Source organism: Mirounga angustirostris, unplaced genomic scaffold (assembly GCF_029215605.1).
Source record: "Mirounga angustirostris isolate CCGP_5_RB_7025 unplaced genomic scaffold, mMirAng1.0.hap1 SCAF_1, whole genome shotgun sequence".
Taxonomy (NCBI): Eukaryota; Metazoa; Chordata; class Mammalia; order Carnivora; family Phocidae; genus Mirounga; species Mirounga angustirostris.
Window position 1 is genome coordinate 212,802,192 of NW_026991709.1, and position 16,816 is coordinate 212,819,007.

The window sequence follows — 16,816 nt, forward strand, 5'->3', positions numbered from 1 at the left end:
TGGCACCTCTAATCCGCTTTCTGTCTCTCTGGGTGGGCCTGTTCTGGACCTTTCACATAAATGGAATCACACCCTATGTCGCTTTTTGTGTCTGGTTCTCTCACTGAGCATCGTGTTTCCAAGGTCCATCCACGTGTGTGTGTATGTGTGAGCGCCCCATTCCCTTTATGGCCCAATAATATTCTATTGCATGGCACACAGTAGGTGCTCAATATATGCTTTAGGTGGGTGGGACCTTAAGAAGGAGCCAGTTGGGGTCCCTTGGGGGGGGGGAGGCTGTGCCTGCCTTCTCTGTCCCTTCATCCTTCTCTCATGGAACAGCCAGTCTGGAGGGGGGATGGGAGCCAAGGCACCAGGATAAGAAGGGATGGCTCATGGTGGGGCCTAAATAATCTGATGGAGGAGATGTAGCCCTGTGCTAGGAGCTCCTACTCTGATAGGAGAAACAGTCTCTGCTCTAAGAAGCCCCTAGACACACCCTTGCCTTTTAAAACTTGCAGTTTGATGGGAGAGGCATGGTCTTGACCTCAGAAGCCTCAGTCTGATGGAGGAGATAAGTATATGCCTCAATAGCCTCCCAGTCTGATAGGGGAGGCATGATTCTACCCTCTGAAGCATTCGATCTGATGGAGGCGGCATGGCTCTGATTTCAGGGGTTTCCAGTCTGATTCGAGACATGGCCCTCCTTTTAGGTGCCCCTAGTCTAATGGAGGAGACAAGAGCCTATCCTTAGGAGTCCCTGTCTGATAGGGCAGGCATGGTCCAGCCTTCAAGGACACTAGTCTGATGGAGGAGACATAGCTCTGTCGTCACGAGTGCCCAATCTGATGGGAGAGGCATGGCCCAGCCCCTGGAGGCTCTATCGGCAAGAGTTGCAGTGGAGTGTGGTCATTAAAGGTGTAGCCTCAGAGCCTTGCAATGGCAAACCCAGGTCCTGTCCCTCACTCACTCTGAGACCTTGGCCAAGGAGCTTCCTGCCTCTGTAAAATTGGGCAGTATCACGGCATGTACCCGAGGGAGTGAGCGGCAAGTTTTGGTGTAGAGGGAGCTTGGTGCAGAGCCTGGCATGCAGTTAGAGCCTGGGAAATGGGGCAGCGGCCCCTGTCTCTTTGTGAAGCCCAGGCTCAGGCCAAGTGGGCTCTAGGAGGAGGGCAGGCCACCCCGACAAGTCCCTCTGCTGTGCGGCGGCCCTCAGGGGGATTGATGGAGATTCTGGGTGAGGCCTGACAGCTCCCCAGGATGACAGACATGAAGCGTGCCGGGGGTGGGGGGAGATGGGGGTTGTCAGCAGTGACTGGGGAAGGGCAGGCTCCAGAGAGTGGGAGGGGGCCCAGGGGAGGAGGGGGAGAGTAGGGGGGTGGAGGCCCTGGAGGATCAGCGTGCGCGCGTGCACACACACACACACACACACTCGAGACCCTGATGTGTCGCTACCCCTCTGCTCACTTGCTAGACCCTGGGAACCCCCACCAGGAACTGGGGCCAAGAGAACGGCTCCCAGGTCATAGGAGGGGAGAATGAAGCATAAAAGCCTGTGGGGAGATAAGACTAAGACAGTTTCAGTGAGTTCCACTTAGTTCCCACTAAGTGCCTGGATGATTTCAGGTGCTGGGGCTACCCTCATCACACAGCTACCCTCATAAAGCTCACAGTTGCCCAGGGTGGGGTGGGGTGGGGGTCTGGCAGGTAGACCCTCGGCTGGCCTCCAGTGACCCTGACCTGCTGGGGGTCACAGCCACGTGTAATCCCTTTCCTTTGAATGTGGCCAGACCTGTGGCTTGCTTCCAACCAGCGGGACATGGCAAAGGTGACGGGATGCCACTTCTCGCAGACTCCTGTTGTGCTGGCTTTAGGAAGCCATCCTTCAGAGGGCCATGTAGGCCAGCAGCTGAGGGCGGCCTCTGGCTAAGAGCCCGTGAGGAACTGCCAACAGACAAGTGAGTGAGCTTGGAAGTGGATCCGGCCCCAGATGGGCCTTCAGATGAGACCACAGCCCTGGCCCACGTCTCAAGGGAAGCTGCAAGACCCTGAGGCAGAGAACCTGGCAAAGCCACACCCAGACTCCTGTGTTTGCCGCTGGGAACTTCTGAGAGATCTCGTTATGCGGGGGTAGCTAATACTGGGGGTGGTGGGCAAGACACACACCTCATGATGGCGCCCCTCCCAACCACCTCACCCTGTTTTCTTTTTTTTTTCCGTGTACTCCCCCATTCAATCTTGACTGCCATAATGAGACAGACAGAAAGCACGAGGACACTTTTTTCTTGCATCTCTAGTGGAAACCTTAGCAGCAGACAGGAACTGCTCCAGGTCTGTCAAACGGATGCATACCTCACCCTGTTTTCATCCAGAGCAATCACGGCCTCCAGTGCGTTTGCTTCACTTCATAGCTTATTATTGTTTTTAGATACATTCACGATCTTCTCCCCCATCTTCCAAACGCAACGTCACCATTACGAGGGGGAACCGTTTTTTGCTTTTTTTTTCTTTAGGGTATTATCGTCGTAAGTTTTCCTTCAGTGTTGTAGCCCCAGTGCCTCAAACAGCTCTGGGCACAAAGTAGGTGCTCAATGAAATAAAATAATGTGTAATAAATAGGTATTATATAAATTATGTGTAATTCATACATTTTATATATAAACCATATCAACATTATATACATTATAAATTTTACAATATGTATTACACATATAAATTTTATACATATTTTAATATATATTTTGTATATAAATCCTATCCTTTTTTTTTTTAGCAAGCAACTTGCTTTGGGAAACTCAAACGAGTGAATCTGCACAGCTCAGCACAGGTCAGGCAAGCGGCAAGGACTTCTCGAACGTCAGCTGTTTCCCTCACTGAGCGGATCCCGTGTGCCTCATCCCGTGCCATGCTGAGGAGAGCGCAGCTTGGGGTGAGGGGGTGTCGGCACCTTTCCCGGGGGCCGTGGGGAGCAGGAAGGGCAGAGCTGGGCGACCCAGGCGGGGGGCAGACAACCTTTCTCTATCAGGGACCCGACGGTGAGCCCGTTGGCTCCGTCACTGCAGAGCGCAGCGGCCACGCGTTACACGCAAACGGGCACGTCGCCGTGCCAACAAAACTTGGTTCACAAACTAGGCTGTGGGCCGGCTTTGGTCCACCAACCGTAGCTTGCTCATCTGTGTTTTAGAACGGAGTTCATAATCTTTAGTAAAGAAGAGTTAACAGATGGCACGCACACACGGTGACAAGCGACAAGAGCTCAGGGAACAGTCTGCAAGAAGGGATCAGAGTGAACGGGGGCCCCACGCCTCATCTCTTCCACAAGCGCTTCTTCGGCTGGATGCTTTCCTCTGGCCGCCGGTCTGAACAGACTCCTTGCAGGCACCGTGTGCGACCCTGACTCTGACCTTGGGGAAAAGAGGCCGCGGTGTGCTGGCCCCCCCGCACGCGGCACCGATTCACAGCCCCTCCACCATCAGCGTTTCAGAACCAGGGCCCCGGGGCCTGTCTTCAAGGCCCGGAGCTGCGAGGTGAGGACCCGGGGGCCTGGCTGGATCCTAGTCTGCTTCTTCCAGTCCTACTTAAGCACAGAAATCATTGCAGGAAAGTGGATCCCCAAAGTGGGGGCTTCTCATCTCCCAAACTCTGATAGCAAGAAGCACAAAGCCTCATTACCAAATGCCAAACAAATGTGAGTGTGCTTGAGAGAGAGAGAGAGAGGAGGGCTGAGGCTGGCGACCCCGGGAGGGGGGGAGCAGAGCTGGGGGGGCATGTGCTGAAGGAGTCTGGCGGGAGCATAAAACCTTCAACGAGAAAACTGTGAAGTGGGAGAAAATTATACCGGAGTTGAAGTCTGGCAACCTTGAAAGAACGTGAGCCTCAGAATCGATTTCCTGGTCACGTGACCAACGACATACTGGCGATCTACTGCTACATAACAAATTCTCCCCAAACACCCACTAATCAACGAGCCTTTACCACCTCACAGCTTGCGAGAACCAGAGGCCAGATTGGCCACATTGTGTGGTTCCGTGGCCGTCCCCAGAAGCTGGCGGAACAGGGGCCCAGGCCAGACAGTGGTTCCTTTCATTGGCTTGCGGGTTTTGTGGCCGGAGGGGGCAGCGCTAATAAGGGGTGGGTGTGTTCTCCTGCGTGCCTCCCCCCAAACACGGCCGAGCCCTTGCGGCTGTCAAAGGGACGACCACGAGGCCTGCCGGGAGCTGAGCACTGTTCCAGGGAGGCCACAGCCCCGAATGGAGGGCCAGGAGGGCGGCACTGTGAGCTGGGGACCCCGAGGTCCCTGAGGGCCAGCAGGTGGGGGGACAGGAGAACCCGAGTCGGCCAAAGCCCTCACTGGCCCTGCCGCCTCAGAGGACGTCGGGGTTTGTCCAGTCATGCGTGGCTCTGGTTGGTGCCAAGGCATCCTGCCCCACCGTCAGCTGAAGCTGGACACGGGACCTTGACCTGGGGAAGGGCCTGGGGTCTCAGTTGCTGCCGCTGCTGTCCTCGCTGTCCGAATAGGCCCCCAGCTGGCTCAGGGAGGAGGCGCCGGGCGCCCAGGGTGCAGGGTCGGCTGGCTTCCCGCTCTGCACGGGGCCTGGTGAGAGGCGAGAGCTAGCCTACGCGGCTTCGACCCCACAGCCCCGGTTCGGGGCACACCACCCCCTCTCCCCACCACTCAGAGGATTCCCCCAAGCTGCAAGGCCAGACTGGGGGCGCTGCTGCCACCTGGTGGCCGCCCAAGGCGCTGCACCCCGGTCCCAGGACCCCAGGGCACCTACCCTGGGTGGTGGGTGACGGCGCCAGGCCCTCCTGGGCGCTGCAACCGAGGTCTGTTCTCTTCACCACGACTAGGCCTGACAGCTGGGGCCTGCTGCCGAGGGTGCCAACACTCCGCTCCCAGCTCTCCGCCTTCCTCTTGGCTTTTGGGGCCTGAGAGTGAGGGGGGACATGAGTGGGTGACTGGCCCAAAGGCCACCTTCTCCAGCCTCCCTGCACTTAACACGTCCTAAAATCACACCACGCCTTCTCCCCTCCGTGCATTTACCGACGCCATTCCCAACACCTGCAATGCCCCCTTTCCTGTAAGGCATTTGGTGAACTCCTACTCACCCTTCAATACCCAGCCCAAGTATCAGCTCCTCTGGGAAACCTTTCTTTACAGTTCAGGCTCAAGTGATCAAGTGAGTGCTGCATGTCCACGCTCCCCGTGCCCTCCACTACCTTAGTACGTACCCCCCATCTTTGCTGGGGGTTCCTGTCGCGTTCATGACTGGGTCCCCAGGGCCACAAACAACTCCTGGCATGAAGATGCTCTATCAATGTTTGATGGAATGAGGAAAAATGGAGGCCCCCACTTTGGGCACTTGTGAAGGGAAGGCAGAGAGGGGCTCAGCCCCACCTCCAGCCCTTCAACTGTACAGGAAAGGACCCCTTTTATCTGTTTTCTGTTGAAATAGAGGAACGAGAACGCCCTGGATTCAGGAGGTCCTGTCTGAGCTAGGAGCTGGAGCTGCAGGGGCGTGACGGACAGGGTGCTGCCTTCTCGGGGCCCACCACCCGAGGGATGAGGAAGAACGGACAAGCAAACAGATCAACAGGACAAAGTCTGTGCTGACAAGTGGTGGGACACAAAGACAGACATCAGTGTGGCGTGACAGCGCGAGGGAACAGTGGCCAGTCGATAAGGCGGTCAGGGCAGGTCTCCTCAGAGAGGGGACTGTGGGCTGACATCAGAACGAGGAGGAGTTAACAAGCGGAGACGTGAGGGACAATGCTCCAGGTGGCGGACTGGGCTTGGCACATGCAAGGGGGCTGGTTCGGCTGGAGCCAGGACCCGCGAGTGCTGCCCGGGGCAGACATGGTCCAGTGGGGTGTGAGGAGAGGCCAGCGATCCCAGCTGCAGCTTTCTGAGCCGACTCACGCAGCCCCCGGCGTTAGCCCTTGTGAGCCCCTCCCCAAGCCTGTGTCCCTCGGATGCACACGCTGCCACTAAATGAAACCACGGACACGGACGCAGGCGCCACAGGCGCGGAAGGCGATGGGCTCCCGTAAGCGTCACGGTGAGCGTTTGGGAAGTCTCAGCAGAGCCGTATTGCGCAAAACTAAACAAAAGGTCTGTCATCAAACTAGGTGTGAGGAAGACACCTGGAACAGACGTGGGGGCAGCAAAGAAACACAGATTGCTTTCACAGTGGCTCCGATCTCATTCCACGTGAAAGAAAAAAAAGGAAATTTTAGACAACTCTGGGAGCGGTTTATGCAAGAAAGACAGTGTGAGACCTGTCACCAGGGGACGGATCCTCAAAGAAAACGCTCTGGTTCTGTGTTGGAGAGTAACGGATGGGCGTGCACGACCCCCAGGGCCATTCTCTCTGCGGACAGTCCTGGGAGCCCCACGGGAACATGGCTGCGCCCCAGAAGGACTACACTTCCCATCCTCCCTTGCAGCAGGATGTGCTCAGGTGGCTCGACTCTGACCAGCGGGATGTGCGCAGCAGGATGTGTGGGACCGAGGGTACAGCGCCCCGAACGCCCGCCTCCCCTGCCGGGCCCTCGCCCCGGGCTAGGATGTGAAGGTGCTACTGAGACAGCACGCAGGGAGGGCAGCCCCCCAGGCCAGCAGAACCGCCAGGAAGAAGCCTGGGCCCGACGCCGTTCGGGGTGGCCGGGCACAACTTTCCAACAGAGAAGTAACCTCCGTGCGGTCGCAACCGTGTGACTCTGGGTCTCACCCAGTGGCTGAACCTGCATCTCGCTAGCACCGACCACGAAGACGTCGGAGTTAAAATAAAACGTGTCTGGGTGACTACTACTTATCGCCTCCCGCCTCCGCCCCTGACTGCGATGAACACGCCAGCGTGGCCCTGGCCCCCGGGGATGAGACGCCGTGCTGGAAAGTCCACCCGCCAAATCCGCCTCCCTCCCTGTGCCTCAGCCCCCAGGTCCCCCGCGGCTCACCAGTCGGGCTGCCTCTGACGCTGAGCTGCGGGGCCCTGGCGGGGACCCCTGTCACCCCCACCCTGGCCGGAAGCTGTGACCCCAGGGCTGGGACCGACGCTCCAGGAGAGCAGACGGAGAAGCTGGAAAGAGCCTGGGTCCCCGAGCGCTGGGAGCAGCACGGCCTGCAAGTCCTGGCGGTCACCCCAGGGCTATGACGGGGACCGAGAAATACACACCTGTGTTCCTAAGTCTCCAAGTTTGGGGGTCTGCTCGTCTCAGCGGCTGAGCAGAGGCCGGTAAACTGCAGCCCTGCACGCCTGCCACCGCTTTCGGAGACAAGGTTGTCCCGGCACACGGCCGGGCCCGCTGACTCACAGTTGGTCTCCGGCACGGCCGGGCTCCCCCTCTGCTGCCCTGAGAGCACTGGGGGGAGGGGCGCACTCACCTCATCCAGGATGGCGGTGGGCTTGGGCCGGAGGGCCAGCCGTGGTGCGGCGGGAGCAGGCGCGTCCTCCTCCGAATCGGAGTCCTCCAGCAGCCGGCGTCTGCGTGCCTCCTCCACCAAGGCCCTGTGGGATGGTACGCGTGCCTGCGATCCCCCGCCCGGCTCGCCAAGCCCCCCGACAGCAGTGAGCGGGGCAGGGAGGGGCACCCAAACTCCTCGCAATCCTCTCGGTCCACAGAGGGCGGCAGTCCGCCTCAGCTGGGACCCCGGCTGGGTGACTCGGTCGGGGCCACGCCTGGAGCTCCCCACATGCAGACTCCTCTCCCGGCTATTCGCCACCCCGCCCACCCGCTGGTTCCGCCGGAGCCCCTACTATGCGCCCAGCCCTGTTCCAGGCCCTGGGAACGCAGAAGCCAAACCAAGCCCCCGTCCAGATTCTGGAGGAGGGAGGGAGAGAGGGAGGCAATGAACCAGGAGATGGGTGAAGCGGCGCGAAGGTTCCAGGGTGGACAGTGCCGTGCAGAAAGTGTGAACGCAGCAGGCCTGGGCGAATCATCAAACCCGGGGGGTGCTGTCGGTGGCCCCGACACAGACGCCATGGGAGAAAGTGAGACGGGGGGCGCGTGGGGAAGGCCTCCTGCAGCAGGGACACTTGAGGGGGCCACGGAAGATCTGGAAGGCGGGTGTTGCAGGCGAAGCCCGAGCAAAGGCTGTGAGTGGGTCGAGCCCCTGGGACTCCGGCCCGGGCCCGCGCGGCCCACTCACGCCGCCTCCCGCTCGTCCTCCTCCCGCTCCTGCTCCTCCCGCTGCTCCTCTGACAGGCGGTGCTGCTGCAACATGGCCTCGAAGTCCACGTGCGCCTGCCGCTGGTTCAGGTCCTTGAGCTCCTGCAGGTTCTCCAGAACCTCCATCTCCAGCTTCGAGTCCTTGGTCCGGTTCTCCAGCACCTGGCGGGCAGGACCCAGGCTGAGCGTGCGGGGCCGCCGCCCCTCCGTGCAGCTGCTGGGGCTGAGGGGGGGCAGCGCCCGCCAGGGGAGGAGCGCCCACGCCTGCCTGCGCCCACTGCGCCTGCTCAGGGGCCTCCTGCCCGGTCCCCCTGCTGCCCCCATTTCCCAGCTCAGAGCACCCAGGCTTGGGGGCGGGGAGTGGTCTCCTGAGGTCCCAGGGTTGGACGTCCACCCAGCTCCTTCATGAAATAAAAGGAAAAACACAGATGAGGGGCCTGGCTGGCTGTTAGGGGAACGCGCGACTCTTGATCTCCGGGTCGTGAGTTCGAGCCCCATGTCGGGTGTGCAGCTACTTAAAAAAAGATAATAGGAACGGGCGCCTGGGTGGCTCAGTTGGTTAAGCGACTGCCTTCGGCTCAGGTCATGATCCTGGAGTCCCGGGATCGAGTCCCACATCGGGCTCCCTGCTCGGCGGGGAGTCTGCTTCTCCCTCTGCCACTCTCTCTCTCTCTCTCTCTCAAATAAATAAATAAAATCTTAAAAAAAAAAAAAAAAAAAAAGATAATAGGAACAAAGATTAAAGACGACAACTGTTACACGCCAGGCCCCAGGCTGACACACTGCCAAGCGTAAGCTTGTTTCATCTCTGCGACGCTGCAGAGGAACCAGGCCAGCCCGGGTGTCCGAGGCGTGGGTGGGGAGCCTGCGTCAGCCGCTTCTGGGCTGAGACCCTGTACAAAGGGGAGCAGCAGGCCCGAGGTTTTGAATATGCGCCCCCCAACTCTCTGATGCTCCTCCCCTGAAAAAGCAGAGCTTCATTCCCCTTCCCGTGAGTGCGGGCTGGACTCTGACCCAGTCCAGCGAGCCACTCTGAGAGTGAGCCCTAAAAGGCCTCCTCACTGCTCCTCTGGATCACTGGCTCTGGGGAGGCCAGCGCCATGTCCTGCAGGGTGCAGAGGCCCCCGTGGCAGGGGCGTGGCCAACTGAGCCTTCACAAGATGCAGCCTGGCCTGCAGCTTGACTTGGGCCCTCCTGAGAGACCCCAGGCCTGGGCGCCTGGGTGGCTCAGTTGGTTAAGCAACTGCCTTCAGCTCAGGTCATGATCCCGGGGTCCTGGGATCGAGTCCCGCATCAGGCTCCCGGCTCGGTGGGGAGTCTGCTTCTCCCTCTCCCACTCCCCCTGCTTGTGTTCCTGCTCTCGCTGTCTCTGTCGCTGTCAAATAAATAAATAAAATCTTTAAAAAAAAAAAAAAAAAAAAAAGAGACCCCAGGCCTGAACACCCAGCTCAGCTCCCTGGGCCTCCTGACCCCCAGAAACTGGAGGATCAGAGGTGTTTGTTAAGTTGCGGTTTTGGGGTACCTAATTAGGCCGTAAGCCCCTGTGGCCATGTGGGCGGTCCACGATGGACATGACCACGCAGGTGGCTCTGGGCACACGCTGCCTCTGCGGAGCCTGCCTCCCTCCCTGCTGCTCCACTTGCCACGGAACACCCTGTGTCAGGCCCGACGGAAGAGGCCAGCGGGAGATGACGATTTGTTTGAAGAGGACCAATCAGAGTTTCAACACTCAGGGATTCCTGCCTATGTGCCGGGCCCTGTCCCCAAAGTTTCACATGTACAAACTCACTTAAGCCCCACCACAACCTCTGAGGCTGGTCTTCAATCCCATTTGACACACCAGGATGCCGAGGCACAGAGAGTCCAAGTGCCTTGCCCAAGGTCACACAGCCAGGAAACATTCAAGAGAACATTTCCTTCCATACTTCTAGTCTTCACAGCCACTGGTCATGGGCGTCTTCTTTGCAAACTGGGGGATAGCCGGCCGCAGGAAGCACCCTACATTCTCAAGTCCAACTTCCTGCCTCCTGATATTCATTTCCTCTGGCTGCATGACAATCTGCCACCATCTCAATGGCTTAACACCATAGGGACCTCGCTGTCCCCTGGCTGGTGTGGGTCAGGAGCCCAGTGCGGTGCGGCTGGGTTCTCCGACAAGGCTTCCACAGGCTGAAATCAGGGGCCGGTGGTCTCATCCGAGGCCCAGCCTCGCTCGGACTGCTGGCAGAATTCTGTTCCTTGTGGTTGTGGGACTGAGGTCCCCGCTTTCTTGCTGGCTGTTGACGGGGACCCCCACTGCTCCCTGCCATGCAGGCCCCCACTCCAGGCCTGCTCCTTCATATCGCTAATGTCCTCTAGACCCAGATGAAGGGCTCAGGTGAGAGATCTGGCCCGTTGGATAACCTCCCTTTCCTGACGTCGACCGTGACCCAACCTAACAACCTGATCGCAGGAGTGAGATCCTTGTATGCGCACTCCCAGGGCTACACGGGGTGTGTGACCAGGAGGCAGGGCTCCCGGGGCCACCTTGGAGCTCTGCCCACCCCACTTCCCTGCCTGGGGGCCGAGGCAGGAAGAGGTGCACGTAGGCAGCTCCCAGCTCACCTTCATGGGGTTGTTCAGCTCCTCGTCCTCCCGCTCCTTCTGCATCCTCTTCTCCTCCTCCTCCAGGAGCTTCTCCGCCTGGAAGTTCCGTGTGGCTCCGTGCTCCATGGTGTAGTCTGTGTTCTCGGGGTCTGTCTGGAAGGGAGAATGGGCAGACGTCAGTCCTATGTCCCTGAGCATCAAGAGCTCCTGCTAGCCGGCAGCCAGCAGCCTGGGACACCTCCTCTCCATGCCTCACTCCTGCTCATGCCTTTCCTTGTCTTTTTTTTTTTCTTGTTTAAGATTTATTTATTTTAGAGACAGAGCGAGCCTGAGCTAGAGGGGAGAGAGAGAATCTCAAACAGACTCCCTGCTGAGTGCCGAGCCCGACATGGAGCCTGACACGGGGCTCGATCTCATGACCCTGAGATCAGGACCTGAGCTGAAACCAAGAGTTGGACACTCAGCCACTGCGCCCCCCAGGCAGCCCCCCTTTACTTGTCAAATGCCTGGGTCAAACGCTACTTTCTAGTGTTCCTGTCCTCTTTCACGAAATGCCAAACTCCACAGCATGGATCTTCAGACCCCTCTGCACCTGCCTGCTGCCGCCCTCCGTGAATACAAGTCTCTGGGCCTTTGCACGTGTCCTGCCTTCCTGTCTGCTCTGTGCGTGTGTGCATGTGTGTGTGCTCACGTGTGCATCTGTTCACGATTTTCCATACTTATAAATCACGTATCAAGTACATACACAGCATGCTCCTACACGCATTTCTAGGATGGAGAGGGAAATATAAGCTGGCATCCTGGATGAGACCCTGGAGCAGAAAGACAGCATCAGGGAAAACACGGAAACCCACGTCGTGTGTGGAACGTGGCTAACGGTAACGTTCGGTGTCGGTTTCTTGCTGCGACAGAGATGGCGGCACTGCCGGCGTGGAGGATGCGGGCGGGAGGGGAAGCAGGCGAGGGGCCAGCGCGACCCTCTGTGTCAGCTCTGCAGCTTTGCCGTGTGTCCGGAAGTACTGTGTCCAGGCACGGGGCTGGCTGGGCAGGGGGAGCGGCAGGTGGATTTCCGGCGCCGGCCCTGCAGCTCCGTCTGAGCTCTGCTTCTACCACACTGGAGCGTGATTGAGCGTGAAGTGGAAGGGGCCCCGTCACACACCACGGTGTGGGGGAGCCCGGAACCACACCAGGACACAAGCGCAAGGACAGAGCGCGTGGCGCCACTCACGGAAAACATCTGCAACGGGGGGCGCCTGGGTGGCTCAGTCGTTAAGCGTCTGCCTTCGGCTCAGGTCATGATCCCAGGGTCCTGGGATCGAGCCCCGCGTCGGGCTCCCTGCTCCGTGGGAGGCCTGCTTCTCCCTCTCCCCCTCCCCCTGCTTGTGTTCTCTCTCTCGCTGTGTCTCTCTCTGTCAAATAAAATAAAATCTTAAAAAAAAAAAAAAATCTGCAACGGGCAGGCCCCCAGACGGAGAGCAGACGGGTGGCTCCCAGGGCGGGGGCGGGCACAATGGGGACCGACCGCTAACGGTTATGGGGCTCATTTCGGGGGTGGTGGAAATTTCCTGGAATTGGGCACAGGGTCAGTTTAGTCCACCGTGAATACACTAAACACCACCGGGTCATGCACTGTAAAAGGTGAACTGCAGGATATCTGAATCACATCTCACTACAGCTGTTGTTTAAAAAGTACTCCAAATGGGGGCACCCGGGTGGCGCAGTCGGTTGAGCATCCGACTCTTGACTTCGGCTCAGGTCGTGATCTCCAGGCGGTGAGATCGAGCCCCACGTTGGGCTCGCGGTCAGTGGGGAGTCTGCTTGAGAGTCTCTCTCCCTCTGCCCCTCCCCCGCAGCCTGTGAGTGCACGTGCTTGCTCTCTCTCAAATAAATAATCTTAAAAAGAAAAAAGTAGGGCGCCTGGGTGGCTCAGTTGGTTGAGCGACTGCCTTCGGCTCGGGTCATGATCCTGGAGTCCCGGGATCGAGTCCCACGTCGGGCTCCCTGCTCAGCGGGGAGTCTGCTTCTCTCTCTGACCCTCCCCCCTCTCATGCTCTCTATCTCATTCTCTCTCTCAAATAAATAAATAAAATCTTCAAAAAAAACAATAATAATAATTTAAAAAGAAAAAAGTAATCAAAACATGTAATTCTTTCAATGTACTCTTTTTATACCCAAAGGGAAGAGCGTTTGGTAGAAAGAAACTCCAACAGAACGTAAGGTCCTCGGCCGTTCCCCCAAATTCTCAACACAGTCGTGGCTGTGACCGTGACTGGCTGCCACGTCACGGTGCAGTCTGTTCCCTGAATCCTATGTCACGGAACATCCGGGCCTTTGTACATAATGCTGCCGGGAACAAGTCTGTCTCCTGGGGGCAGGGTGAAACAGGAGCTCCGTGGAGGGAGAGGACAGGAGCAGGGAGCCCCCGGGGGAAGGACCAGCCCGACTGGGCTGGTGTCTACCTTGAAGGTGATCTCTGCCAGGCATCGTGTGCACTTGATGTAGAAGCGGAAGATGGGCAGGCCCAGGTAGGCCTCGTTCTGCACTGTCTCCTTCCGCGCGTTGAACTTCTTGCCCTTGTAGATGTACTCTCCGCACGTCTTACACCTGTGGGGCAGGACAGAGGGACTCAAGCCATCACGGCACCCTGGTGCCTACTGGTGGGACGCTGGCATTCTGGCAGATGGCTGCTGGCATACCTCACGGGACAGGGAGCTCCCCCATTCCCGAGGCAGACTGCCTCAGATGCCCCCCACCTGGCGCGCTCTTCTGACTGTGTGCCTGGACCTTGGCCCCAGGGTCCCCTTCCGGGAAAGCGCCCAGACGACCCAGACCTGCTGAGACTCGCCTGTCACACACTTGCAGCAGCGTGTTCCCCACAGCGTCCTCCCTGCCCCGCCTAGGCCCTGGCACACAGCAGGTGCCTGAAAGGATAGCTGAGTTTTATTTTATTTTATTTTATTTTTATTTTTTTTAAATATTTTTATTTATTTATTTGACAGAGAGAGACACAGCGAGAGAGGGAACACAAGCAGGGGGAGGGTCAGAGGCAGAAGCAAGCTCCTTGCTGAGCAGGGAGCCCGATGCGGGACTCGATCCCGGGACTCCAGGATCATGACCTGAGCCAAAGGCAGTCGCTTAACCGACTGAGCCACCCAGGCGCCCCGATAGCTGAGTTTTAAAAATAAATGGATGAAGGAGAGAGAGAAACAGACCAATGATATGCAAAAACACACTGAGTTTCAGAGAACAAGGTGTCTGACGATCGGGTGTATCCGACTTCAATTTGCTAAAACGTGAAAAAGCGTGACGCTCCAAACTGGTAAGACACGATAATTGTGAAGGGGTACAAAGGGCAAGATCTGGGGATGGTGAGGGAGAGGGAATCATGGAAGGGGTCAGGCAGTGGGTCATGAGGGCCTCTCCGTAGGGGATACGGTTTTTTTAAGATTTTATTGAAAAAAGGTTTTTGAAATATATATTTTTAAAGCTTATTATTTTCTAAAAAATTAATCTCCACACCTAACGTGGGGCTTGAACTCACGACCCTGAGATCAAGAGGGTCTACCAACTGAGCCAGCCAGGTGCCCCTGAGAGGGTGAGGTTTAAGCCAAGACCTGAGAGGTGAAGAAGAGCTGACCAGGTGAGAGCAGAAGGAAGAATGTTCCAGGCAGAAGGGACAGCCTGTGCAAAGGTCCTGCGGTATGAAGAAGTGTGGCTGCTGGAGGCGGTGAATCAGTACACGGGATCCCATCTCTGCACTCACGCTTATTACCCACAATCAAGATCTTGAGGCAGATACTGGCTGGGAGCTCTGAGTCGGGGGGTTAATCCCGATCTGTGAGGAAAGTGAGGGTTGGCACAGTCCCGCACTCACTGGGTCGATGTCTAAGCCTGCACTGGGGACCTGGTCTGAGTGCCAGGGATGAGCCACTCTATGGGGGTGTCAGGCACCGGGTCTGTCTGCCAGGACTGATGTGGGGGGCCACGTGAGGGGCCACGTGGGGGGTCACATGGGGGGGCACTCACCTCATGTTGAAGGGAGCCATCAACCGCACCACATACTGCCGATCTTTGGGGAGCTTGAGTTTGGGGATCTTTGACGGGTCAAAGTCGGGCGGGTAGTATTTCTGTGGGAAGTGAAAGTGTCAGGGGAGCTGTCTTGGGCACAGGAGCAGGCCAGGAGAAGAGGGAGGAACTGTACCCAGGTCCCCAGGACCACCCCACAGTCTGATGATTTGGTGGGAGGGCTCCTAGGACTCAGCATACACTCGTACTTATGGCTACCACTTACTACGGCAAAAGGACACAGCGACGCATCAGCAAAGGGAAAAGGTATGTCGGAAGGGGCCCGGGAGACAAGGCACAGGCTTCCAGAGTCTTCTCCCCGTGGAATCACACAGGACGTGTTAATTACCCCAGTGAGGAAATACGACCACACACGTGAGATGGTGTCTCCCAGAGCAGCACATAGGGAGCCCAGGGCTTTCACTGAGGGATGGTCACCTGGCCCCTCTGCCTCGCAGCTTCCAATGTTCCAGACCCCAGAAGGACGGCCGGTGCTCAGCATGACCCATGGTGTTCGTACAAAGAGTGTAAGCAAGGGAACCATCCTGAGATTCCAGTTCCCAGATGCCAGCTAAGGTCCAACCTGGCAAGCCAGCCGGGACGGCGGCCTCGGGCCTTCTGTATTAGCTGCTCGGGCACGGGAGTCTGAGCTGGGAGATATGCGGAAGGCAGGTGTGGATCATGGAAAACAGCTTCACTGGACAATCGGAAAATAAAGCAGTTCGTATTCTGAGCACCTACTAGGTGCAGGGCGCTGCTTGCTACACGGAACACTTTACAGCCCTTGCCTCACAGAATGCTTGCAGAGCCTCTACGAGGCAGAGCGTGATGTGCCCACGTCACAGAGGAGGAACTGAGTCCCGGAGGGGACACGGCTCTGGGGGAAGCAGCGCGGCCCGGTGATCAGGGGCCTGGGTCCGAGTCCTCCTCTCCCTGGCTATCTCCCTGGGCCTCGGGGTCCTCATCTGAACGGAGGGACCCCGTCCGCCTCCGCAATCTGAGGGGCAGCGCGCTGGCGCAGTATGCACCAGGAAATGATGAGGACAGAGGGCTCCCAGCTGGGCCGTCAGGACGGAAGGTCCTTCGTGGACACGGAGTCCAGCACCTGCCCTGGACTGTGAAGACGCCGGGGATGGATACCTAACTGCTGGTAAGATCAGAGCGCGGAGCCGCAGGGAGTGGCCTCGGCCCGCCGGTGGAAACCTGGGCTCTTGGCCTTACATCCTGGGCTTACACACTCCCAGGCCGGGGAGCTCACTCCCCGCCACGGAGCACACACCCCTCCCGGGGGCTGCGGACGGGGACTCGGAACTCAGGGGCCGCATCCTGCCTTCTGAGCCCCCCCACCGGTTTTCCAACAGAGTCGGGAGAAGCCGAGGCGGCCGGGAGGGTCCCCTGCCAGCGAAGCGGAAGAGCGGAGCAAAGACGAAGCCCCCCGGGCACGCGAACCCCTGGACCCCGGGGGGAGGGGGGCGGGGGCCTCACGGAGCCACGCGCCTGGAGGAGGAGGAGCGAACGGCAATACTGCCAAGGCGGACCCGCCCCCAAGGGACGTGACTGGCTAACTCCCTTCGGCACAACCAATCAGGCGAAGAGATGGAGCAAACATGTTAAGCCCCGCCCCGAAGGCCACGGAAGGTGATTGGGAGGTTTCTGAAAGCCCCGCCCCGCGGAAGACCGCTGGAGAAGAGAAAAAGGTTCCAATAGTAGAGCATAGGAAACCCACCGAGGCCGGAGCTCCGAGGTGTCCCGCCCCGGCTAGAAAGCCCTAGTCACCAAATACTTACGTTTAAAACTTTTCGCTCCGACATCTTTGCCTCCTATTTCCCTCACAAGCACGAGAAGACTGCTTACGCTCGGTGTTTGCCTAACTCCGCTGACCGTCCCTTGTATTTCCGCTAGCGTCACTTCCTCCACTCTATTATTGGTTGGAGGATATCAGGTACCCTTTTCATTGGCTTTGGTCCCCGTCTGTCAAGCGCCGAATCCGGCTCCCTTCCCTTCCGAATTACACCCT

General features: G+C 58.2%; 1 protein-coding gene and 1 non-coding gene across 4 annotated transcripts; both read right to left on the bottom strand.

Moving 5' to 3' along the window:
- Window positions 1-2,195: 2,195 nt before the first annotated feature.
- LOC123835049 (small nucleolar RNA SNORA31) lies at window positions 2,196-2,329 on the bottom strand. The gene has a single exon (XR_006788608.1). It is a non-coding gene; the product is annotated as a small nucleolar RNA SNORA31 (small nucleolar RNA).
- Window positions 2,330-2,573: 244 nt separating this feature from the next.
- On the bottom strand, window positions 2,574-16,740 carry YJU2 (YJU2 splicing factor homolog). Of its 3 annotated transcripts, none has more exons than XM_045863309.3 (8): window positions 16,587-16,740; window positions 14,761-14,861; window positions 13,194-13,338; window positions 10,753-10,887; window positions 8,129-8,310; window positions 7,364-7,487; window positions 4,758-4,908; window positions 2,574-4,573 (listed from the first exon to the last, which is right to left on the bottom strand). In XM_045863309.3, exons 1-8 carry the CDS (start codon window positions 16,608-16,610, stop codon window positions 4,461-4,463), a joined length of 975 nt encoding a protein of 324 aa, XP_045719265.1. In that variant the 5' UTR covers window positions 16,611-16,740; the 3' UTR covers window positions 2,574-4,460. The 3 variants fall into 3 exon arrangements, with proteins under 3 accessions (XP_045719265.1, XP_054361009.1, XP_064429287.1); XM_054505034.2 differs by lacking the exon at window positions 16,587-16,740 and adding an exon at window positions 15,238-16,271; XM_064573217.1 differs by lacking the exon at window positions 16,587-16,740 and having other exon boundaries at window positions 8,129-8,549.
- Between the last annotated feature and the right edge of the window lie 76 nt (window positions 16,741-16,816).

Coding starts and splice junctions, on each gene's coding strand:
- YJU2 (XM_045863309.3), bottom strand. CDS start 16,610: ATGTCGGAGCGAAAAGTTTTAAAC. Junction 14,862..16,586: donor CGGAGCGAAAAGTTTTAAAC/GTAAGTATTTGG, acceptor CACTTCCCACAG/AAATACTACCCGCCCGACTT. Junction 4,909..7,363: donor CCACCGCCATCCTGGATGAG/GTGAGTGCGCCC, acceptor CCTCACTCTCAG/GCCCCAAAAGCCAAGAGGAA.